The following is a 25,716-nucleotide window of genomic DNA, read 5'->3' on the forward strand; positions in this document are numbered from 1 at the left end:
CTACTAAGAGCTATAGGTCTACACCATATTCTGCATGGTTTTGATGTCTGTTTAAAGCAGTGGGTGACAGGTACTTTACTGCAATTCTCTGTGCTTCATTAACACTCAGAATGCATGGTTATGTAGTTTGTAAAGACATTTGTGTAGACATGCTATCTGGTAATACACAAGTCAGTGTTGTAATTATAATAAGTTTAAGAAAAATGCCCATTGCTATAGCCACTGTGTATTTTGCATGTCTCATAATATCACAGTCAAGAAATAGCTATCAGTGGCATGTGGTTTCTCGACAAATGGAACTGGTCTCTGTAGAGGTAAATGTAATAACTTTTTTTGTGAGCTGAATGATAACAAGTGTCTTCTGTGAATAGTTTCATTAAAATGTTGAAAGGGTCTTTGATGCAAATGCAGTTGGTATTTGTCCTTACGATCATAATATTATTATGCTTTATCAGTCTAATTCGTAGTGACAGACATCGATAAACCAAACTAGATAGTCTGCAAACACAAGAAGCAATCAAACCAATTAGTTCATTGGCAGCCTCTGAAGTACAGATGAAGAAATTGAGTGGCATTTTGTTTGTTTGCAGGTAACCAAGTCTATAGCAAAATAAAAAGTAAAACCATTAGTTGTCATTTATTCTATTTCTTGGCTGGAAGAGATGGTATTGAAACTTGTAGATGATGCATATTTTTTATTATGTAGAATTTGTGGTCACATGTCTACAACTTTCTCTAGATGCAGTGTTGCAAGAACACAGGTTAATTAACATATGATTTTGTCTGTGCAAATACTTACAGTTACTGTTTGATATGGGCAGTGTTCCGGCTATATTTCAGCAGTATATGCCGTAACTCCAACATAAAATTCTGGCATGCATCAAGGTCATAAACATTGTCAACGTAACATGTGCAACCCAACAGCAGCACATAGATAATTTGTGCATTTTGGTTTGAGCAATTCAAGAAATCAGTGTAAGAAGAGCAGATTTTTTAAAAAGAATTAGAGTGCTGTGGTTGTGTTCAACTGATGACCACGTCAAGATTATGATGCCTTCCAACGATACACATCTGCAATTGTTCCTGGAAAAAGTTATCTGTTACACTAAGTTTATCACAAGGTCACCAATTAATGTAAAATCATTCAACTAACAATGCAGGGAAGAATTCCTTTTAAATTGTTGTCAGCTTGCAAACAAGTATATTTTGCACTTCAGAAGCAAAGCAGCTATCCTCCCCACTAACATGTGGTGGTACAATGTTTTAATGTTCTTGAAAACATGAATATGTGATGTTAGTATTGAAATTTTTTGTTAGTTTTTGAGGAATTTACTAAAATCGAAAGAAAAAGCAGTGAATGACATTACTGTGCTTGCTGCATGTAATGGTGGAACATGGCATGGAGTTCCACTTGGTAGTGCTTACAGTGCAAATCTCAGCTTTGTTATATTCGTAGATTCTTTAGCATTATGTCAATGTACTCATCTTTCCAAGAGCTTTCGAGTGTCATTAAAAACTAAAGCGTTCCATAAACGAAGCCAGACATGTTTAAGTATCAAAGTTGTTACAAGAGTTAAAAAAAAAAATTAGCACTGACACAATTTTGGAGGATGTCTGAGTAGTAATTGTGGAGGTAATGGAAACCATCACTAATATTTTATATCCGGAATAAATGTTACAAATAATGTTTATCATAGGTGATTTTTTTCTTTTTTCCTCAGAGTGCAAAATCAGTGAATGAAGATATTCCTTATAAATATCTTACCGGACAGACTGCATCTCTCGACAAGAGAAAATTGCGTCCAGTTAGAAGCAGTCAACTTTTTAAAAAATCCAAATATGGAAAGATTAACAAATATACGGAAGTCCAGAGAAAAGTTCCGAGAAGGAAACGCCCAAATGTGGCCACTAATGACGTTAATACAGTGGATGAGAAATCACTGCAGCAATTTCAAGGTATTTTTTTTTATTTATTGACAAAACTGTGCCCTAAACCAGTTGTTAATTTCAAGCAGAATATATGTTTCACTTCTTCAGTTATAGAAATAGTGGATCATCTTGATTGTAACTAGAGCATGCAGTTTTACTACCTTTGCAAGAAATCGTGCTGTACACAACCTCTCACATGAAAAAGAAGTTATACAGTTATAATAGTTTGCAGAATTGAGCAGATTTTACATGATTTCAGCTGTGTATAAGTGCTCTCTTGCAAGTTTTTACAAAAACAATGAATTTTTTTTTTTGTGCAGACCAGTTGATTTCTTGAATAATTTTCTGTTTTATAATGTGTACACTTTTGCATATGTTCAAACCATTTCTGGAAACATTTTTTCCACACTGATGTTTTACTTGTAAAATTATGGTTTTGGATAGATTTAACAGCTTCTTGAGGTGATGAAAACTGCTGGCTGTGCATTTTATGTTTGACTTGAGGGAGTAAAAAGAGCTTGTTAAGCAATAAATCCAGTGAATAGAGGCAAGGAGACATTGTCTTAATGTTTTTCTCTGTTAAATGATAAACTGTTTGATTTGTTGTGTGACAACTGATGTTAGAATGAAGAATGAGGTGACATTTATGGTAGTTTTCCTCGATATTGCCAATGATTTGTGACAAATAAATTATTGTCTGCCACTCAGAATTAACTGTTCTTTGATCCTCCAACACTGGTCATGTCAATCCAACATAACTGATTATTCAGTTACTAATTTACTAAAATCGAGAGACAAAGCAGTGAATAACATTACTGTACTTGCTGCATGCAATGGCGGAACATGGCATGGAGGTCCACTTGGAAGTCTTCACAAATGAACTATTGTAAATAGTTTCATTTCCCAGATTTGCCTCCTGTTACAACATTGTGTATGGGTTTTTGCATTTTTTTTTTCAGCTGGATTTTTTGAGTGTTTCCATGCACCAATCAAACTGAGCCTGTTTCTGAGCTCTGATTGAATTGTGTGGAACAGATCTTTTTCACAGCTAAATTTTCAAATGTGCAGCAGTCTTTGAAACACCTAAGGAAACCTCTGTATCGCAGTAAGTCACATGCCAATCTCTTCAGTTGTGTTGCACACAGCATTGATGTTTTTTGGAACAGTGAGCTACGTTGGCTGTATTTAACAAAACTTATCGCTAACAGAAGTGCGACCTGTGGGAAATTCTGCAAATCTGTTGTAAACAGTCTTTTCTGAAGGTGGACATTGAGAAATAAGTCATTAGTCAACCTGTGTTAACACAGTGAGAACATATACCTAAATTCTACAACATCCATTAGACTTCTTGGGTTATAAGAAATAGATATGGTATGTGTGGATAAACTATAACAACAAATGAGAAAATAGGGAAATGTAATATTGTAAATTATAAAGGTGACTAAAAAATCAATTACAATAAGACTAAAATAGTAAATAAACAGCAGAGTGGAAAAAAGTAAGAATTAACAATGAAGCAATAGAACACATTTTATATTTAGGCTAGACAAAGTCTAGGTGGACAAGGAAAAAGATAAACGGAAGAGCAAAAATGACCTGGAGTGCTTTTGGTAACCTAAGCAGGGTAATCTAGACTAATCTTCAGATGTATCTGATACAGAAAATTTATGATTAGTGCAAGGGATGTTCACTGGTCAGCAGTGAGATGTGTATTGAGAATTACTAGGTGAGGCAGGAAAACAAACGGATTAAAGAACAGGCAGAAGTGGATGTCATAACAATGCACTTAATGGAAATGAAATGGGTGTGGTTGGGGCATGTAACCAGTAGAGTAGATGAAGCAGTCCTTTTCTACATTCCATGTGATAAGAAAAGACCAAGATGAGAAGATAGCACTGGAAGACATGCTATGGTGAAATGGATGCATATAGCTAAATAAAATGGATGGAAAAGTGTAGAGTGGCCCTTCATCCTGCAATAGATGTCAAATGGCTGATGATTAGGACTGGAATCACTATCGAGTTCTCTAACTTGTTGCCACCTTGACTCCAGTTCAGTTGCAGATACTACCAATGTTGACAAGTGTAACCATAATACTCTCTACTAAGGAGGGAAAGGGTGTACCACTTCCAATAAGAGCATGCTAAGTATGACACTGTAGCATTCAGACCATTCCTTGGGTTCTTGAATATTTTAATTTAAGTTATACACACATGACTCATTCACAGTATTACTTTTATCTTTACCAGACTCTTCACGTCCATTAATATGATCTCCTTTGTAGCTTGCTGATGTAAGCATTATTTTCATTAAGTGATTCAAACTGTACCCTGTATTTTATACCCAGATGCATAATTTTCACAAGATGATAAATAAACTTTTCTTTCATATTGCAGAAAATCATTTCAGCATAGGTACTTCCCATACAGTGGCAACAGTCTATCTGCCAAGAGTGCAGTATTTTTGAAATAGCATAATTTGTCAACTGTAAATACGCTTCCAAGCAAGTATATCATGGGTGAATAACTGTAGTGGAAACTTTATATCTCAATGCTCCATTGATGTCCTCACACTGATGATTCCGAAAGGGTTTGGATGGCAAAGAGTATTCTTCTTGAAATCATTTGATCCTCTTTCATTCTCATCAGATGGCCTTTCTATTGAAGTCTTCTGGAATTTATTATGCACGTGATTGTTGCTTGTTGTGGTAGCATGTGGAGTTTTGTTTTGTGTCTTCTGCTCCACCTTTTTGGTTCATTATCATAGTATGGAGCAGGGACTTTCCTGTAAACTTTGATTTCCACTAGGTGTAACTGGTGTTATCCACTTTAGTTAAACTCCATGTTTCTGCTTCATATTTTAGGACTGGTCTGGTGATTGTGTGTATGTAGCTTCATTTTAATTTTCCTTATCAGTAGTTTAGAGCCTAGAAGGTTTTTTTGAAGTAGTAGACTCTATTAGCAATCTGCAGCCTCATTTACTTCTTCTAATTGCATCTGATTTCATTTGTCTAACTTTGCACCCATAAATTTGAACTGTTCATTGCGTTTGAATTTATGTTTGTCAGTTATTAGATACAATTGGTCATCTTGTTCATCTCTGTATCTTTGAAGTATCGTGTATTTTATTTTATCATTTAATTTTAGGTCAAGTATGGATGCATCTTCTGTGAGATCCAGAAATAACTGTCTAATTTCTGTTAAACTTTTTCCAATGAGCACTACTATATCATCTACATACACTAAAACCTTAACTTTATTTCTTTGGAGCATCTCTACAGGTAATAGTTCGAGTTTTCACGCAACTCTCTCTCCAAGGCTGCATTAAAAAGGAGACAAGACACAGTGTCCCCCTCTCTTAGTCCAGTTTTATTTGTTAAATGGACAGTTTTTACTCAGTTTAGCAAAACCTTGCATATGTTATCATCCAAGCACATTTAATAAAGATTTGTAAATTCAATTGGAAATCTCAAGCCCATTGTTACATTCCACATGCTTTGCCTGTGAAAGGAGTCAAAAACTTTCATAAAATCAATGAACAAGTAATATATTTTTTCTTTACAGTTCCATACTTTTTCATTTATTGTTCTGATTGCAAATATATTGTCGGATTTCTTCTTCTTCATCATCTTATTGTCAGTAGTGGATCTGTTTGTGCAAAAACCAGTTTGATAATCCCAAATTATATTTTCTGCATATAAACAAGGTAAAGTCTTATTGGTGTTTTAACTAGTGATATTCCCTTGTAGTTTCTGAAGTCTTCCTTGTCTCCTTTTTATGTGTTAGGGCTATTAATGATTTGTTCAGTTCTGTTGGTATGGTCTCAATTTTCCAGATTACCTGTATCAAGTGATACAAACAGCTATGCAGTTCTTCTCCATAATTTAGTATATAAGAAATGTATTAAATGCTTCATAAGGGTTTGTTCCTCCAATTGAAGTCAATTGTTAATTTTCTAATGTTAATCCTTTTTAAAATGATTTTCAATGACTACGTGTTTACTCCAATTAAAATTACTTTGTGAACTGAAGTAATTTTAATTGGACTGTGGCAACGGATATTTATTGTATGCTTGGATACAAATGTGCATCGTGTACATACTAAGCTCCCACTGGCTTCAGACTTTACAAGACTTTCAACATCAACATTGTTGACATTATTATCATGAGTATTTATGGATTACTCTTGTAGAAGAGTATTCCAGGGCCATCCTAGGCAGTCCGTGCACTGTTGGTAGCTCCATACAGCACCTGCTGTGACATAGGGACATCTGCTGATGAATTCCAACTGCCGTACATCAAACAAGAAGTACCTCAAACAAGTAATAAAACGCAAAACAAATATATGAATTAATACAGAATATCATATATACAGAAATGACAGTTTTCTGTGATATTTAAACATCATAATCTTTATAATAAAATTAGTTATAGACCTACTTGCTCATTTATAGATGATGAGGCTACAGAGATGATGAGGCTACACCTCCAATGCATACGAGAAAAATCCTGATTGTGATTCAGCTAAATTCTGTACACTTAAATTTTGCCTTTTTATGAATGTACATTTCAGCTTTTATTGGGGCAGTGATGAAGAGGCAGTTTTGTACTTGAGGATGACTGGTGAGTTAGTTTTTGAGTGTATGCTATGTATTCAATAACTGTAACTGGTAGCCTCATTTAGAACTTATTGATTGTGCCTATATGAGGGGATACCCAAAAGAAACTGAACTAATTTTTTGGTGGGAAGAGCTTTTGTGGTACCATGTTTTGCCACTTGGAGCACATAGAGTGAACATTCAAGAGTCAGTAAGCTGAGTGCCATCGCTGAAGCAGGTCAGGACTAGTTTCAGCAGAGTGTACAGTGACAACTGCTCTGTGTGATTGTCATTTTTGCAATGGCTGATTTTCATGAGCAGTGTATGGCAGTGAAATTCTGCTTTTTGTTCAGTAAAAGTGGAATAGAGACTCTTGAAATGTTAAAAACAGTGTACAAGGACAATGACGTGGGGAAAGCTTAACTGTTTGAATGGTTTTCCTGCTTCAAAAATTGTGAAACGTCAGTTGGTTGCAATACTATTCTGGCTCTCTTCCACAACCTGGAGACATGAAAATGTTGAAAACAGTTTTGCAGTCATCAACGAACATCAATAACCAACCATGGGAGAAAATGTGGAACTGTCGGGAGTGATTTGGAGTTCAGTGCAGCGACTAGTGACAGAATATTTGGGAATGAAATGGACTGGCTGCCAAATTCGTGCCATGACTGCTGACTGCTGAACAAACATTAGCTCACACACTGTGCTTTGAAAGAAGTGTTCCAAAATGATCCAAATTGTTTTTCAAACATTATCACAGACGACAAAACTTGGTTTTATGCTTACAATCCTGAATCAAAGCAACAATCAAGCCGCTGGAGGACTTCAAGCTCGCCTCATCCCATGAAAGCTTGTCAGGTGAAACCAATTATTAAGACAATGCTGATAGGTTTTTTCAATGTGAGAGGAGTCATCCGTTCTGAGGTTGTTCTGCAGGGCCAGACAGTTAGCCAGGCTTTCTACTAGGAAGTTTGGAAAAGATTGTGCAACAGCATGTGGGGAAGTGGCCTGATTTGTGGCCGTCAGGTGACTGGTTATTCCATTGTGACAATGTCCCTGCTCATACAGCCCTGTCTGCATGACAATTCTTGACCAAAACTGGTATGGCCCCTGTTCCTCACCCCTCATACTCACCCAAACTTGCCCCATGTGATGCTTTTTGTTTTCTAGAATGAAAAGAGACATGAAAGGAAAGCACTTTGCTGATGTTGCTGTGCTGAAGAAAAAAGCCATGGAGGTGTGTGAAGCATCACAAAAGATGAATTTAAACAATGTTTGAAAATTGGAATAAAAGATTAGACAAATGAATTAGTGCATGTGGAGAGTACTTTATGAAAGTAATTGAACATTTGTGCCTAAAATGTGAATAGATAAATTAAAAAACAAAAAAGTTCAGTTCCTTTTGGGTAGCCCGCCCTCCCCCCCCCTCTTATATATGTAATAGTGGCAGCTTTTAGAAATGTGTATCTGCATCCACATACATACTCTGCAAACAACTGTGAAGTGCATGCTAGAGAGTACATCACATTGTACCAGCTATAGGGGCTTCTTCCCATTCAATTCACATTAGGAGCACAGGAAGAGTAATTGCTTAAATGCCTCTGTACATGCTGTGATTAGTCTAATCTTGTCAAGATTCTAAAGAGAGTGATACTTAAAGGGTTGTGGTATATTCATGGATTCATCACTTAAAGTTTGTTCTTGAAATTTTGTAAGCAAGCTTTTGGAGAATAATTTTTCTCTATCTTCAGTCTTTTGCCAATTTAGTTTTTGCATGATCTCTGTGAGGCTCTCCCATGGGTCACACAAACCTGTGACCATTTATGCTTGCCCTTCTGTTATACATTCAGTATCCCCTTTTAGCCCCGTTTGGTATGGGTTCCATACACCTGAATAGTACTTTTTTGTGGGTTGTGAGAGTGTTTTGTAAGAAATCTCCTTTATAGACTAATTGCATCTCTCAAGTATTCAGTAATTTTTGAGGACATTTCTCATCTAAAAACACCACTCTGACTAAAAGTACTTTAAAAATGGATTATAAACAGTCTCAACTGCAAAAACATTTATTTCAGTGGTAACCAGATTCGGTCAGTATTTGACCATCCAAAAGACCTTCATATTGAAATACTGAATACTGATTTGGAGGGACACCTGATAATAGTAGTAACATAAAAAATACATCATATATAACAAATATTAAAAGAAGAAATTATACACATGACATTAGGCAGTGGTGGTGAATGGAGTGGGTGATGTGACTCCACGAACATCAAGTGCTAAGGAGAGTAACACAGTTGTTGCTTAAACACATGATGCTCCACTCTCACTGCATGCCAAATTATGTCAACAATAGCCAATCAGTCATACAGCTCATAAAACAGTTGTTACAATAATATTATGAAAAGGATAGGCGCTACACACCATATAGCAGAGGGGAGGGGGGGGGGGAGATAGTGGAAAAGGAGAGAAGTACAAAGACTGGGTGTGTTGGTGGAACAGGGCTGTGTAGTGCTGGAATGGGAAGAGGCTAGATGGATAAGGACAATAACTAATGAAGTTAAGGCCAGGAGGGTTATGGGAAAGTAGGCTATATTGGAGCGAGAATTCCCACCTGCGCAATTCAGGAAAGCTGGTGTTGGTGGGAAGGATCCAGATGGCACAGAATGTGAAGCAGTTATTGAAATGAAGAATGTCATGTTGGACAGTGTGCTCAGAAATAGGGTGGTCCAGTTATTTCTTGACCACAATTTGTCGGTGTCTGTTCATGTGAACAGACAGCTTGTTGGTTGTCATGCCCAAGTAGAGTGCAGGACAGTGGTTGCAGCTGAGTTAGTAGATCACGTGATTGGTTTCACAGGAAGCCATACCTTTAAGGGATAGGTGATGTTTGTGACCAGATTAGAGTAGTTGGTGATGGGAGGATTTGTGGGACAGGTCTTGCATCTACATCTATTACAGGAATATGAACCATGAGGCAAAGGGTTTGGAGCAGCAGTTGTGTAGGAATGGATGAGGATATTGTGTAGATTCCCTGGACGGCAGAATAAGACTGTGGGGTGGGCAGGAAGGATAGTAGGTAAGACATTTCTCATTCCAGGGTATGATGAAACTCTGACGGAGAATGTAATTCAGTTGCTCCAGTCCTGAGTGGTACAGAATCATGAGGGGAGTGCTCCTCTCTGATTTATCACAAACTTATAGATTGTATGCCAGCAAAGATAGTGGTTAAGCGATGCCAGTGGTTCCTACAGAGACAGTATTGTCGTATCGATATGTGCCATCCATCAGAAGATGAATTCAGAGCTGCGACCATGACTGGACGTTAAACACATTCTGGCATACAGGCCAGCACAAATAGGTGCCAAAAATTGCAGATAGATTGCAAGTAATACGACTGTCATAATATGTGTCTGATCCCCCAAATTACATTGGCCTAGCAACAACAAGGTAACAAATAAAGTAGGTTACATAATACCTAAAGCATGGAAAAATAAGTTACATAGTATTCTGACAGTGAATAAAAATCTGCCATCTACGTGACCTTCATGTCCCTAAAAATTGTTACATCCAGGTATTTGTAGAGTTTACCAATTTCAATTGCGAGTCATTGATATTTTAGTTATAGGATAGTATTTTTTTGTCTGTAAGATAGTATGTTTCTGTTTTACATAACTATTATCTTTGTCTGCCAGTTCAGTAACATACAACGTGTTGGGGCTGGTGGTCTAGTGGTAAAGCACATACCTGAAAACTGAGAACTCACGGGATGGAATCCTGGATGAACCACAAAAAACTTCAGCCTACCTTTAATCCAGCCGTCACCTCTCATTGAAGTGAGGGAGTAACCATTAATGACACCTGGTTGGGATTCCATGTCAAACTGTAAGTTCCCTTTCCCTGGTTGGATAACTACGGTAGCTACGGACAAGCAAATTGCCAAAGTGGCATCCTTTTGAAAGACGTGCACATGACCAGTAAGTCACAAAAAATTATAGATTTATAATGTACAACATGTACAGAAACACACTTCCCTGAGAAACACTTGAAGTTATTCTACATCTAGCAATGATTCTCCATTCTGCATAACACACTGTGTCCTCCATATTAAGACATTCTCAATCCAGTCTCAAATATTTTTTGATTCCTCACATGATCATAATCTCACTAAGCATTGGTGTGGTACTGAGCCAAATGAGTCACTGCTGCTATTCTCCTTGTAGACAAGTATGACCTGTATTTTCTCTCAACTGTTGGGTACAGTTATTTATTTGAGGGATGTACAGTATATTATGGTTAAAAGAGGGGCTAATGCAGCTACAGATTCTTTGTAGAATTTGACAGGGATTCCTTCAAGCCTGCTGCAGCTTTTTTTCAGTTTCAACATTATCAGTTGGTTTTCAACAATGGTGACACTAATACCTATATCAACAATATTATGAAAAAAATAGATTGCTACTCACCAAATAGTGAAGATGTTAAGTCCCAGATAGGCACAACAAAAATACTGTCAAATAGGTAAGCTTGTGATCACTGTCTCTGGCTGCTGAGGCCAGACTTTGCAAATCAACCTCTCGGCCTTATGGTGAGTAGCAATTGTATCCTTTTCATAATATTTTCATTATTCCATCCTGGATTTTCTGTTGTTTAATATCTAAATTACTCATCTTTGCAGTGATGTGAGAATTAAGCTTAGGCAGTACCCATAGATTTTCCTTTGTAATTGAACATGAAAGTGGAGTTCGGCATTTCTGCTTTTGCTTTGCTATCCTCAGTTGCAATTCCTCCTTCTTCTATGACTGTCTGGACACTTAACTTGGTGCCACTGACAGATTTCATTCAGGACCAGAATTTAAGTTTTGTGAAACTGTGAAAGATCTTTCAGCACTATTCTGCTATAGTAGTTGCTGAAGGATTTGTGCACTGTCCTTTTGATAGCTAAATGCATTTATTTATCATTTCCGTAGTTATATTTTTGTGGTTTGTTTTGCGTATTATGCAGTCCCTTTAGAAATTTCTTTACAAAGTCTCTCCCACCATGAACTGTTCTTCTAGGTATATATCTGTCCAGTGCTTGGTCAACTATTCTCCTAAATTTGAGTTACAGTTCCTCTCTTGCTCTTACCAAGAGCTGAACATCTAGAACTTCTCCTACTGCTTCTTTATATAGAAGGTCAGCCTTTGTGCTTGTTTTAGTTTCTCATTGTGCATTGCTAATCATTGTTACTAAAACTACTTCATACTCACTGATACTATTTTCAGCACGGACAGCTTCAAATGGGTGAAATCTATTTATTTCCATTACATCTAATTTATTTCTGTCATGAGAAGGCTTCCAATCTGTCTGTTCTAAACAGCTTTCAGGGAAGACAATCTTTGGCAGAATTTATTGTCACGCTCAGCATTTGTGAAAGCGTAATTATCCCAGTTGATTGTTGGATATTTAAAGTCTCCTCCAGTGGTGAGAGTACGATCGGGGAACATATGCACTAGTGAGCTGAGGTTTTCTCTAATGTTTTCATTTACATATTGGAATAAGTCTAATAGTCAGTAGAAGGATCCAGTCAGAAGTTTATGTTGACCATTGGTAGTGAGTCTTGCCCAATCAGTCTTGCATGCACCTTCAGTTTCTATCTTTGTGGGTTAGTTTCATTTCTACTGTGACATTGTAGTGCCTCGAGAATTTCAGGGTAAATTCTAGACACACTCATATTTCCTCCATCTTGAACATGCGTTATTTTAAAGATGAGTGTGTGAAAGTGGAACTGTGTCTACTGCGCAACGATTATGTGTGTGCAGGACTGGCGTGTATCGGACGGTTGATGGGCGCGGGCAGGTAGTCGCAGCACTTGCCTCAGAAGTTATACGCCCTGCACAAGGAGCAAACGCGACGTACTCCGTGATGGTGCTACGTCAGTCATTATTGAGAACAACTGAATGTTGTTAAAGAAAAGAAAAGACACATTTTTATTCACTTATTTTCGTGAGGTCCGGATGGTGGACTTGCTAGAGCCTTCTGGATTGTATTTGTTATAAAGTCTGTAAGAGTATCTGTTGGGCCGGTAATTGTTGGGCTTACAAAAATGAATCATGGTGTCTTGTTTGTGGAGGTGAAAATATAGTGAGATTGGTTTAAAAGTATCCTGAGTGTACGGAGTTATTTTAAGAGTATAAATAGTCCCTCCAAAACAGCATCTTATCTTCAGAGAAGAAGTTGGGCAGACAATCAAACCCGGCTATCCTGAAAAGAAGATTGGTGAAACAACTCCACGTAAGCTCAAAAATAAAGTCGGAGTGTGAGTCTGGCATACCAGCACCACATTGCTCTCTCTAGGCGCCAGAAACCGCCAGAACGTATACATCATTTCAATTTCCCATTAGCCTATCTTTTGATATACTCTTCGATTTACGTCCAAAATTTCCAAAGTTTCAGGTTTTAGCCGGGTAGTATTATGTGAGGTTCACCACTTTTTATGAGGGGCGTTTGAAAAGTCCATGCAAAGTCTGGGAGATGGCACCACCGGCGCGTATCAAGGTCATGTTTAGTTAGTAGGATCTTTGGAAAGAATACACACCAAGTAAAGAATACACACCAAGTAAAGAATACACACCAAGTAAAGAATACACACCAAGTTTCAGCCATATTGGTCTATTTCTTTGTGTTTGTCATTCGTGTGAATCAAGGAAGTTGAGTGATTGTCAAAAAACGGATGAAAAAGAATTTTGTGTAGTGATTAAACATTACTTTATGAAAGGCAAAATGACTCAGGAGACTAAGAGAAGCTTGAGAAACATTGAGGTGACTCTGCTCCTTTGATTAGAACAGCTTATAAGTGGTTTCAAAATTTTCATAGTGGCCATATGGGCACAAGTGATGCTGAACTTTCTGAATACCCTGTGGAGGTTACGACTCCAGAAATCATTGATAAAATCCATGATATGGTAATGGATGACAAAAGAGTTAAGGTGCGTGAAATTGATAGTGCTGTGGGCATCTCGAATGAATGGATACATAATATTTTGCATAAACATTTGGACATGAGAAACCTATCTGCAAGATGGGTTCCATGATTGCTCATGCTTGACCAAAAATGGAATCGTGTGAAATGTTGCAAGGATTGTTTGCAGCTGTTCAGGAAGAATCCGCAGGACTTTAAGCGTCGTTTCGTCACTGTGAATGAAACATGAATACATTCCTTCGGCCGGAAAGGTTATGGCGGCTGTCTTTTGGGATTCGCAAGGGATAATCCTCATTGACTATCTAGAAAAGGGTAAAACTATTACAGGTGAATATTATTCATCTATATTGGACCGTTTGATAACCGAGCTGCAAGAAAAACGCCAGCAATTGGACCGCAGAAAAGTACTTTTCCATCATGAAAATGCACCAGCACACACCTTAGCAGTTGTGGTCGCAAAATTAATGGAAATTGGATTCCAACTCATTTCACATCACCCCCCCCCCCTCCCCCTATTCTCCAGATTTGGCTCCCTCAGACTACTATTTGTTCCCCAATTTGAAGAAATGACTGGCGGGACAAAGATTTTATTCAAACAAGGAGGTGATTGCAGCAACTAATAGCTATTTTGCAGACTTGGACAATTCCTATTATTCGGAAGGGATCAACAAGGACGAAGTGTTTACGTCTAAAAGGAGACTATGTTGAAAAATAAAAAAAAGTTTACTCCAAACATGTAAGTAGTTTATATTTTTGCACAGACTTTTCAAACACCCCTCATAGAAGTGCTTCAAATTGTGGGTCTCCATTGTAAATGCTTTAATAGTTGATCACTGAAATTTTAATAGAGTCATCTGTACAGGATGGAGAGTCGCCTAATCTAAAGAACCCTTATGTGTACCCCACATGTGGTCAGCTATCTGGGTTGTAGCCTTTATGTGTTGCATCCGTGACTCATTTAGTGAGACCCTTCATTTGTCAACCGTATGGCACAAATCTAGGAAATTGCAGCCTAGCTTGTTACAGAAAATTTTTAGTCTCGGGTTCAAGCCTTGTGCTTGACCCAGAACTGGGGCTCCATGTTCAGTTCTGGGGACAATGCTGCAGATTTTGAGCTTCGTTGAAATTCTTTGAACAAGGTTGGTCTTGTCAACCTTTTATTTCAGTGGCTGAACAGATCCATGTATGAGTCAGAGGCCTGCTGACACGAAGTGTGCTCCACAGCTGCACCCTGTTCCTTCAGAGGTTTTAACACTATGCTGAAACACCATTGCAGCCAGAAAAGAAGTACCATATCCCAGGAATATAATTATTTTTGTAATCCATTTATGGATTGTATTTTTGAAACTCATGTCTGTGAGTGGTGTAAACATTATCAGCTGAAGTAAACTTAATACATCTTATCTTCACTTGATACAGATTACAAAAAGAGTTTATTTTTATTAAATTTTCATGAAAACTATCTGTTTTGGTATCTCTTCTGTGTAGTGTATTCGTAAGTAATATCTAAACTCTGTGAGTCATTTATTATGTTTCCTCTCGGTACTAGAGGCTTTTTTTGTGCGTAGATTCACTGGCACAGCAGTACTAATAAAGTTGAACTGTATGCAGATAGTCAAGGGTAAAGTATAGCACTGAGTAAAAGCAGACTTTAACTTGCATAAAAAACCAGGCATGAAATTTAAAGTTGGGAAAAGGTTTCCTTGTTTGCTAACTTAGATCAGATGAATGGGATTGGCTGCTACACTCCTGAATGTGAGTCCATTGTTTTAACCACCTGCAGTTATAATTTTTTGCCAATTGGTTATGTTTCAACGTGGGACAAGGTCCATGGATAGATGGATCACGTTAGAAGCATGAGTCAGTACCCAGCTGAGATATCAGTATTAAATTCTTCCAGACAGCTGTGAAGGCTGCTTGTCTGTGGTGGGATCATGAGTATTGTTATGCTATTAGAAACAGATATGTGGCTCAGTAGATATTCAAGTATAGGCCATCTGGTGAGAAACTCACAGCCTTTCAGGTGCTGAGAACAGAATTCTGTCATATAATTAAGGTGAACAAAATTAATTTGTGAAACAGTTGTCACTTGTTTCCATAACTTACAAAATATCGAATCAAAGCATCTTCAGCTGTCTAAATTTCCAGTTGTTATTTTAAGCAGCCAGTTTTGGTGCTACATTATACCATCTTCAGGTCCCCTGACTGACACATATGAAGAATCCCACCTCTGGCCCAGTCAAAATACGGGCCTGCATTCAGTGACTGTTATCCAAACAAGTCGGCAAGTAATGATCAAAGGGATCACTGTGTCAAAAGTCTACAGATACCAGTCACTGATCCTCCTGCAGGTCTGGGGGTTAGAATAGGCTTGTTGCAAGAGGTGACTAAAAGGAGTCTCTTGCTTTTCGGCACTATAAGTTCAGGTCACATTTTATGGATTGACCTTCCACTTTCCAAATTCTACAGAAGTTTGGGCCATATGGGGAAGGACACCTTACATGGTGCATGAGTTATCCATAGTGCCCGTAGACTCAATCTCCTGAACCTCTTGTCATAGCTTTGCATTTCCACCTGCAGTTCAACTATTTGGGCAAGGACACTTTCCAGGGTTGTCTTCTTCTTCCGTTGACTCCTGTCCTCTTTCGCCCCCATGACAGTATTGGATTTCTCTGTGCCCAATATCCAGCATGGTAGCCAGTCCGTTGTGGTGGGGGCGTCATGTACCCATTTGGTGGGAGCCCCCTGACAACACAGGGATTGCACTGCTGTAAACTCCCCACCTATGCCAAGGAGTAGAGGCTGTCTTCCTGGGGCATCAGGACTGGTGGCAATGGCCATCATGCCAGGTGGCCTTTGCTGTGGCTGGGTGGCGCCCATGGGGAGAGCCCCTGATTGGAGTGGGTGGCATGTGGGCAGATGGTATCACCTTCTCTGTATGCAGATGACTTCTGCATTTCATACTGCTCCTCCAGTGCTGGTGTTGCCAAGCGGCACCTACAGGGAGCCAGGGAGCCATCCACAAGGCGCAGTCATGGGCTCTAGCCCACGGCTTCCAGTTTTCAGCCGCGAAGGCGTGTGTCATGCACTTCTGTCGGCGTCGTACCATTCATACGGAACCAGAACTTTACCTTAATGATGATCCAGTCACTGTAGTGGAGACATATCGATTCTTAGTACTGGTTTTCAAAGCCCGATTTACATGGCTTGCTCATTTTCGTCAGCTGAAGCACAAATGCTGGCAGCACCTCAATGCCCTCCGCTGCCTGAGCAACACCAACTGGGGTGCAGATCGCTCTACACTGCTGCATCTCTACAGAGCCCTTGTTCAATCCCACCTTGACTATGGGTGTCTGGTCTATGGTTCGGTGACGGCCTCAGCGTTGCATTCACTCGACCCAGTGCACCACCGTGTCGTTCGACTGGTAACATGAGCTTTTAGGACGAGTCTGGTGACCAGCATCCTGGTGGAGGCCGGAGTCCCTCCATTGAAGGTTAGGCGTGCACAACTACTCGTCATTTATGTTGCACACATTCATCCAAATTAACATCTCCTTTTCCCATCCACAGCGGTTCATCTTCCACATCGGAGGCCCGGGTCAGGGCTTAAGATTGCGGTTTGCGTCCAATCTCTTCTGTCTGAAGTGGAGTCCTTGCCTTTACCACCTATACTCGAGGTCCATTCACGTACACCTCCAAGGTGTACACCTAGGCCGAAGCTTCACATGGACCTTTCCCGTGGTCCTAAGGACTCAGTTAACCCCGCAGCTCTCTGCTGTCACTTCCTCTCGATTCTTGACATGTACTGGGACCATGAAGTGGTTTACACTGATGGCTCATTGGCCTCATGTATGTACATGGAGGACATATTGAACAGCACTCCTTGCCAAATGGCTGCAGTGTTTTCACTGCAGAGCTGGCGGCCATTTCTTGTGCTCTTGAGCGCATCCACTCATGCCCTGGTGAGTCGTTTCTTCTCTGTACTGACTCCTTGAGCAGCCGACAATCTATTGACCAGTGCTACCCCCGCCATTCTATGGTAGTGACCATACAGGAGTCCATCTGTGCGCCTGGAATGGTCCAGTTGTTCCATGGTGTTTGTGTGGACCCCAGGCCACGTCAGAATCCCAGGAAATGAACTTGCCGACAGGCTACACAGAAACCACTTCTGGAGATCAGCACCCCTGTAACTGATGTGCAATCTTTATTACGCCACAAAATTTTTCAACTTTGGGAGACGGAATGGCATAATCTCAGTACACACAACAAACTGCATGCCCTTAAGGAGACGACGAATGTGTGGAAGACCTCCATGTGGGCCTCTCGCAGGGACTCTGTGGTTCTCTGCTGGCATCGCATTGGCCATATGTGGCTAACACATGGCTACCTCCTCCGTTGCGAGGATCCACCTTGGTGTCACTGTGGTTCACATATGACTGTTGTCCACATCTTGCTGGACTGCCCACTTTTAGCCACTCTGCGGCAGACTTTTAACCTTCCCAGCACCCTACCTTCGGTGTTGGGCGGCAATGCCTCAACAGCAGATTTAGTTTTATGTTTTATTCAAGAGGGGGATTTTTATTGTACTATCTAAGGGTGGAAATTTAGCCTTCTCTCTGAGGTCGCTAACCTCCCTCCATTTTATCTCTGTCACAGTTTCTTTGTATTTGTTTGTCTTAGTGGTCATTTTTTACGCATTCGGAAGAGAAATTTGGTGATTGAAATTGTGTAAATAGAGCTCCCCGCAAAGAAAACAGCCTTTTTTTCAGTACTGCCATCCCAACTTGTGTATCATATCAGTGACACTCTCACCCCTATTGCACGATAACACGAAACAAGCTGCCCTTCTTTGCACTTTTTCGATGTCCTCCGTCAACATTACATACATTTTGAAATGATGCTAATATATTGTTACACTTGTCTTCAATATAAAATTTTAATTTGTGGGTCAACTGCTGAAATTGATCATCCTGCTTTTGGTTAAAGTCCATAAACATTTGATTTATTTGTACAGTTAAAGAATTACTTAATTGATTCTTGAAATCTACTCGTAAATTTTCCACATTATCATTTAACTCCTCAAATTTAGAATTTACAGCTTCACCCTGTGCTTCTAATTTTTCACTTAAAGTTGTACTTCTTTCATTTCTCAAAGAGTCAATTTGAGCAGTTGCAGCTACATTTTGTCCCTCTATTTTTTCCCTTACTGAAGCATTTGGAGAATTTAGTTCTTGTCTTAAAGAAGCTGAATCTTCGTCTAGTTTTTCACTTAAAGAGGAAATTTGAGCAGTTATTAAATTTGCTAATTTAGTCCAATCTGGGATCTCTCTACTAATTCTTATGGCCATGCCCAGTTCGGAAGTTTCTGTAGGTTGTTGTTCTTGCTCCATATTTTTATTCTTTTCTTGACCTTGTGATCATTAAAAAAATCACCTCTGTGAATAATGACAACACTACTTTACATTCTAATAGTTATTGTCTTTAGCTCACCCAGCATAGAGTTCTAAGCTTCGTCCGTGAGGTGTAGAATCAGCACTGGTGAATAGCACGGGTGCCAGCAGCGTCCAACATTGGTCACGGTGTCGCCGTCGGCGGGCACAAAGTCTGCAACTCAAACGGCAACCAGCAACGTTGGCTGGTTACTGCGTCGGCGGTGGCTGGTTACTGCGTGTGTGAAGATTGCTTCCTTCCCACACCCAAATCTTCTTAATCAAATCCTACAAACCAATTTCTCCATCTTGTTATTAAGGGTTGCTATGTCAACTCTCAACTTCTTCTTGTCTCAATTTACTCCAAAAAATTCCTCCTTTTCGAGTCCTGATCACTTTGGTCGCCACGTTCTGGCAATTTCCGGTGACTAGAGGGAGCAGTGTGGTGCTGGTGTGCCAGACTCCCACTCCCACTTTATTATTGAGCTTACGTGGAGTTGTTTTACCGATCTTCTTTTCAGGATAGCCAGGTGCAATTGTCTGCCCAAATTCTTCTCTGAAGATAAGATAATGTCTTGGAGGAACTTTTTATACTCTTAAAATAACTCCGTACACTCAGGATACTTTTAAACCAATCTCACTATATTTTCACTTCCACAAGCAATACACCATATAAATGATTAATTTTTGTAAACCCAACAATTACCGCTTCGACAGAGACTCTTGCATACTTTATAACAAATACAATCTAGAAGACTCTAGCAAGTCTACCATCCTGACCTCACGAAAGTAAGTGGATAAGTAACTGTCTTTTCTTCTCTTTAACAACTTTGAACTGTTCTCAATAATGACTGATGTAGCACCATCACGGAGTACATCGCTTTTGCTGCTTGTGCTGGGCGTGTAACTTCTGAGGCGAGCGCTGCGTCTACCTGCCTATGCCGATCAACCGTCTGATATACACCAGTCCTGCACACACATAATCGTGGTGCAGTAGACACAGTTCCACTTTCACACACTCATTCTTAAAATAATGTGTGTTTGAGATGGTAGAAATATAAGTGTCTCTCGAATTTTCCCCCGAAGTTCTCGAGGCACTATAACCTTATCTGGATTCTATAAACCAGGCAGCTCCATAGTTATTTTCAGTGTGGGTTCAAGAGGTACCAATCCACTGTTGATAACTTGACACTGCTGGAGGGGACTACATCACACAGGCTTTCCTTCATAAGCAACATCTAAAAGATTTTATATATATATATATATATATATATATATATATATATATATATATATATATATATATATATATATATATATTGGATGGCCTTGATACTATTTGGAAGCATAATTTCCTATGGTATGTGTGTGGATATCTCCATGTTTTGTCTGTCCTACTTCTTCCCACACTATGTTCAATATTGACCTAGAGAAGTTCTATTAATTTTTTTACGTAAGAGAACAACATCCCTCAAGGCAGAGTTATTTGAAGTTGACATTGTTTTTAATACCTATTGATAGTATTACATCTGTAGTGAAGGTCTATGACTAGTGCTTTGTGGATAACTAGTTAATTTTTAGTAAACTTTCCAGTTTCACAGAAAGTGCATGTTAGTGACAGATAACTGTAAAGAGGCTAGAGGAATGAGCATTAAAAACTGGTTTTAAGTTCCCAGCTTCATTAGGTGTGCGTGGTGTACAAGTCAGCTGGACTATCCTACCTCAAGGTACTGAATATAATCCACTGTTAGGTTCACCACAGGGATGTTTTGAACAATTCCATTCCTGGCCTGTGGAACTACCCTTTCACATTAGGCAGCAGCTATTCATGATATGATGTTTATTCCCTGTTGTCTCCAGGCACCTACATATCGTCGATGAAGAAACAATACCACGTAAGTGACAAATTGCCGATTTTTCGTTTTTCAGTCAGATCATGTCGTTGACCATATGCACATCTGCTCTTACGCCATAATGCCAAATTTTTAATTATTTACCATGAAAAAATTATCTAAAACAATACCGCGTATAAATAGATGGCAAAACTGCGGAACCTTAAAGAATTAAATACCGCGTACTACAATCTATGGATAGTTTAAACAATACCATGTAAATACAAAAGTGCGTGCAGCCACAGCACATTGTTGCTGCCTTATTACGTATTTAACATTGCTCGAAAGTGGTTCCAGGTTTGTAGCTTCATTCGTGATAGTGGACAGTGATATAGATGACAATCTTTTTACGAAGAAGAAATTGTTTCTCAGCTGAAATCAGCTTATGAAAATGGAGAATCGTTCCTGAGAGTGACTGACAGTGGTAAGAAAATTGCTTTGTTATTCACCTTTGAAAATTAGTAGCATCGCAAGTGTCTTATTGTGATATAAATCAGAACGCCCCCACATCACTCGTTCTGCGCTTTATTCATTTCTGCCAAAGATTACTAGACTGTCCACTGTCTTGTAGGATCTCCCATAAATGCAGAGCAAACAACAGGTGAGAAAAGTCATAACGCTGAAGTTACATTTACCGAAGAAGAATTAATTTCTTATATGGGGGTTCTTGGTTACTGTTCCTGCAACATCTAATGATGCAGGTCAATTTTATAGGATTATTGTTAATAGTATTACTGATGCCGTCATTCTCATAAATACATGAATTTGAGCTTCATCTTTGTGTGCTTAAATTACTTTATAAATATTTTTCCATCTAGAAACTTCAATGGCTGTATCCAACAATGCTCAAAATGAAACCACAGTCACAGTTCCCACTAGAGACGACAGTACTTCATACTCATTGCTATGCGATGGTGCTCATTGTTTGCCAAACACTCTGGATAAATTATCGGAAGATCACGGGAGCAGTAATGATGCTGACAGTGAAGGCCAAGAATTTTATGGTGATGTAAGCAGTGACAGGGAAAGGAAGTCTAAACCACATCCTGAAGATTGGAAGAAAAATACCAATAAAATTCTGAGAATGCGTGAACAGGCATATTTTGGATACAAAAGAAGTCGAATTGGTAAAATCACGCATGATAGTCCAAGGGAGGCATGAAAATTAGGTCCAACATATACTTTGAAGATATGCCAGAAATCCGTTCAAAGGAAGTGTCATCAGTTTTCTGCTGATGATAGGCAGGCAGTATTTAACACATTTTGGGGAACGGTGTTGTGGGATCAGAGGAAGGTTTATATTATCAACCTTGTGGACGTAATTCCAACCAAACGTCCAGGGAAGAACACTGGCGAATCCAGGAGAAAATGGACGCTCATGTATCATTTGAAAAATGAGCTGGGGAAACATAAAGTATGCAAAAAGATGTTTCTCAATACTCTTGGGATTAAAGAATGGACTGTCTGATATTGGCTGGGTAATTTCACACATGGGATAAGTCCTGATACTGTATCGTCATGACCTCGAATCAAACAGACGAAGAAGAAAGATGAGAGAACCTTCATGACAGAATTCCTGGACTTCTTCCGAAACTTTCATCGTATTACTGCAGGAAATCCTCCTCAGAGTTGTACCTTGAGCCTGTTCTACAATCCAGACAACAGCTGTGTGGATTCTAAGTGGAAACTGTCATGTGGAGAAGGTTTCATCATTAAGTTGGGCTACCTTTAACTTGATTTTAGAAGATGGTAATATTAGCTTATTTTCCCCCAAGAAAGACCAGTGCAACTTGTTGTAATTACAGGCTTGGTAACTTGAGTGAAGATGTGAAGAAGCAACACGCAGAACAGAAAGAGCAGGCAAGGATGCAAAACGATGCTGACAAGAAAGAAGCCCAGCAGAAGCTCTGCTCAGTGTACACCATGGACTTACAGGCCGTGAAAGTAGCTCCATTTTTAAGTGCAAGTGCAGTTTATTATAAAACAAAGTTGGCTGTTCATAACTTTACAATGTATAATTTAGAAAGTCATGATGCAGTTTGTTACTGGTTCGATGAAACGCAAGGTGATTTGGCTGCATCATGTTTTGCCTCATGCATCATGGACACCCTATCCAGAATGATTAAGGAAAATCCCGTTCAAGTCATTCTGTATTCTGATGGCTGAGTGTATCAGAACAGAAATGTGATATTATCAAATGCTCTTTTAAGATTAGCAATTGATACTGGAGTATTGATTACACAAAAGTTTTTGGAGAAAGGCCATATTCAGATGGAATGCGACTCTGTTCACAGTTCCATTGAGTGCAAGCTTAAAGGATGTGAAGTTACATTTCCTAGCCAATACGCTGTATCTCAAGAAGCCAGAAAAAAGCCACAGCCATATGAAGTCCATTACCTAGATTATTCCTTTTTCATCAACTACGCAAAGAAAGGTTTGTGGCTGTACGACTCAATTAGGCCTGGAAGAGCTGTAAAAAATGAGCCTACAGTTACCAATCTGAGGCACTACAGTACCGCCCAAATGGTATTATTTACTACAAGTGCTCTTTCAACGAGGTGTGGCAAGAATTACCGAGGTGTCCGACGAAAATTCTTCAAGATGTTTGCTTCCCGAAACTATACAAGGAAAGACTGAAAATCAAGAAATCCAAATGGGATCATTTACAACTTAAATCTGTTCTTCCTAAAGATTGTCATAGTTATTATGACAACATACCTTATGAATGAAACAATTGTGGAGGTAACTGTGTGACAAGTATCAGTGTAGGGTACTTCTCTGTTGCTGCTTTGAGTGACGTTTAGGATTTTTCTTGAAGAAATGTGCAGGCATTATTGGAACTATGTAAACAGTATATTTATTTAAATTGTTTCTATGAAATCTTTCAGTAAAAATGATTAATGCTACAGTACATGTTCTTACTAGCTTTCTCAGCACCAAATACCAATGTAAATGTGTCAAGTCATGACGGGAGACTGACAAACAAATACCGCTTAAGTAACAGATCATGGCATAAATACCGAGAGAATTCCACGTATGTGCCATAATTAAGCTTCCTAAAGCGATTTTTTTTGTTTCACATTTTTATTTGATCCAATATTTCCTTGTAGTGCTACGATGCAAATTTAGCACGGCTGTGAAATGTATTAGGCATTTCCCTCCCCATGAACCATGGACCTTGCCGTTGGTGGGGAGGCTTACCTACCTCAATGATACAGATAGCCGTACCGTAGGTGCAACCACAATGGAGGGGTATCTGTTGAGAGGCCAGACAAACGTGTGGTTCCTGAAGAGGGTCAGCAGCCTTTTCAGTAGTTGCAGGGGCAACAGTCTGGATGATTGACTGATCTGGACTTGTAACACTAACCAAAATGGCCTTGCAGTTCTGGTACTGCGAACGGCTGAAAGCAAGGGGAAACTACAGCCGTAATTTTTCCCGAGGGCTTGCAGCTTTACTGTATGATTAAATGATGATGGCATCCTCTTGGGTAAAATATTCCGGAGGTAAAATAGTACCCCATTCGGATCTCCGGGCGGGGACTACTCAAGAGGACATCATTATCAGGAGAGAGAAAACTGGCGTTCTACGCATCGGAGTGTGGAATGTCAGATCCCTTAATCGAGCAGGTAGGTTAGAAAATTTAAAAAGGGAAATGGATAGGTTAAAGTTAGATATGGTGGGAATTAGTGAAGTTCGGTGGCAGGAGGAACAAGACTTTTGGTCAGGTGAATACAGGGTTGTAAATAAAAAATCAAATAGGGGTAATGGAGGAGTAGGTTTAATAATGAATAAAAAAGTAGGAGTACGGGTTAGCTACTACAAACAGCATAGTGAACGCAGTATTGTGGCCAAGATAGATACGAAGCCCACACCTACTACTGTAGTACAAGTTTATATGCCAACTAGCTCCGCAGATGACGAAGAAATTGATGAAATGTATGACGAGATAAAAGAAATTATTCAGGTAGTGAAGGGAGATGAAAATTTAATAGTCATGGGTGACTGGAATTCGGGAGTAGAAAAAGGGAGAGAAGGAAACATAGTAAGTGAATATAGATTGGGGCTAAGAAATGAAAGAGGAAGCCACCTGGAAGAATTTTTCGCAGGGCATAACTTAATCATAGCCAACACTTGGTTCAAGAATCGTGAAAGAAGGTTGTATACATGGAAGAACCCTGGAGATACTAAAAGGTATCAGATAGATTATATAATGGTAAGACAGAGATTTAGGAACCAGGTTTTAAATTGTAAGACATTTCCAGGGGCAGATGTGGACTCTGACCACAGTCTATTGGTTATGAGCTGTAGATTAAAACTGAAGAAACTGCAAAAAGGTGGGAATTTAAAGGAGATGGTACCTGGATAAACTGACTAAACCAGAGGTTGTACAGAGTTTCAGGGAGAACAAAAGGGAACAATTGACAGGAATGGGGGAAAGAAATACAGTAGAAGAAGAATGGGTAGCTTTGAGGGATGCAATAGTGAAGGGAGCAGAGGTTCTAATAGGTAAAAAGACAAGGGCTAGTAGAAACCCTTGGGTAACAGAAGAAATATTGAATTTAATTGATGAAAGGAGAAAATATAAAAATGCAGTAAATGAAGCAGTCAAAAAGGAATACAAACATCTCAAAAATGAGATCGGCAGGAAGTGCAAAATGGCTAAGCAGGGATGGCTAGAGGACAAATGTAAGGATGCAGAGGCTTATCTCACTAGGGGTAAGATAGATACTGCCTACAGGAAAATTAAAGAGACCTTTGGAGAAAGGACAATCACTTGCATGAATATCAAGAGCTTTAATGGAAACCCAGTTCTAAGCAAAGAAGGGAAAGCAGAAAGGTGGAAGGAGTATATAGAGGGTCTATACAAGGGCGATGTACTTGAGGACAATATTATGGAAATGGAAGAGGATGTA

General features: G+C 39.2%; 1 protein-coding gene across 8 annotated transcripts in view; it reads left to right on the forward strand.

The window, feature by feature from the left end:
• Positions 1 to 25,716, forward strand: part of LOC126200408 (uncharacterized) — a 209,482-nt gene that overhangs the window by 34,734 nt on the left and 149,032 nt on the right. For all 8 annotated transcript variants that reach the window (XM_049936705.1, XM_049936706.1, XM_049936709.1 and 5 more), the window contains exon 2: positions 1,722 to 1,956. In XM_049936705.1, coding sequence (XP_049792662.1) covers positions 1,722 to 1,956 — 235 coding nt within the window. The remainder of the gene's footprint in view (positions 1 to 1,721; positions 1,957 to 25,716) is intronic.

The sequence above is a fragment of the Schistocerca nitens genome, chromosome 1 (genome assembly GCF_023898315.1).
Source record: "Schistocerca nitens isolate TAMUIC-IGC-003100 chromosome 1, iqSchNite1.1, whole genome shotgun sequence".
Classification (NCBI taxonomy): domain Eukaryota; kingdom Metazoa; phylum Arthropoda; class Insecta; order Orthoptera; family Acrididae; genus Schistocerca; species Schistocerca nitens.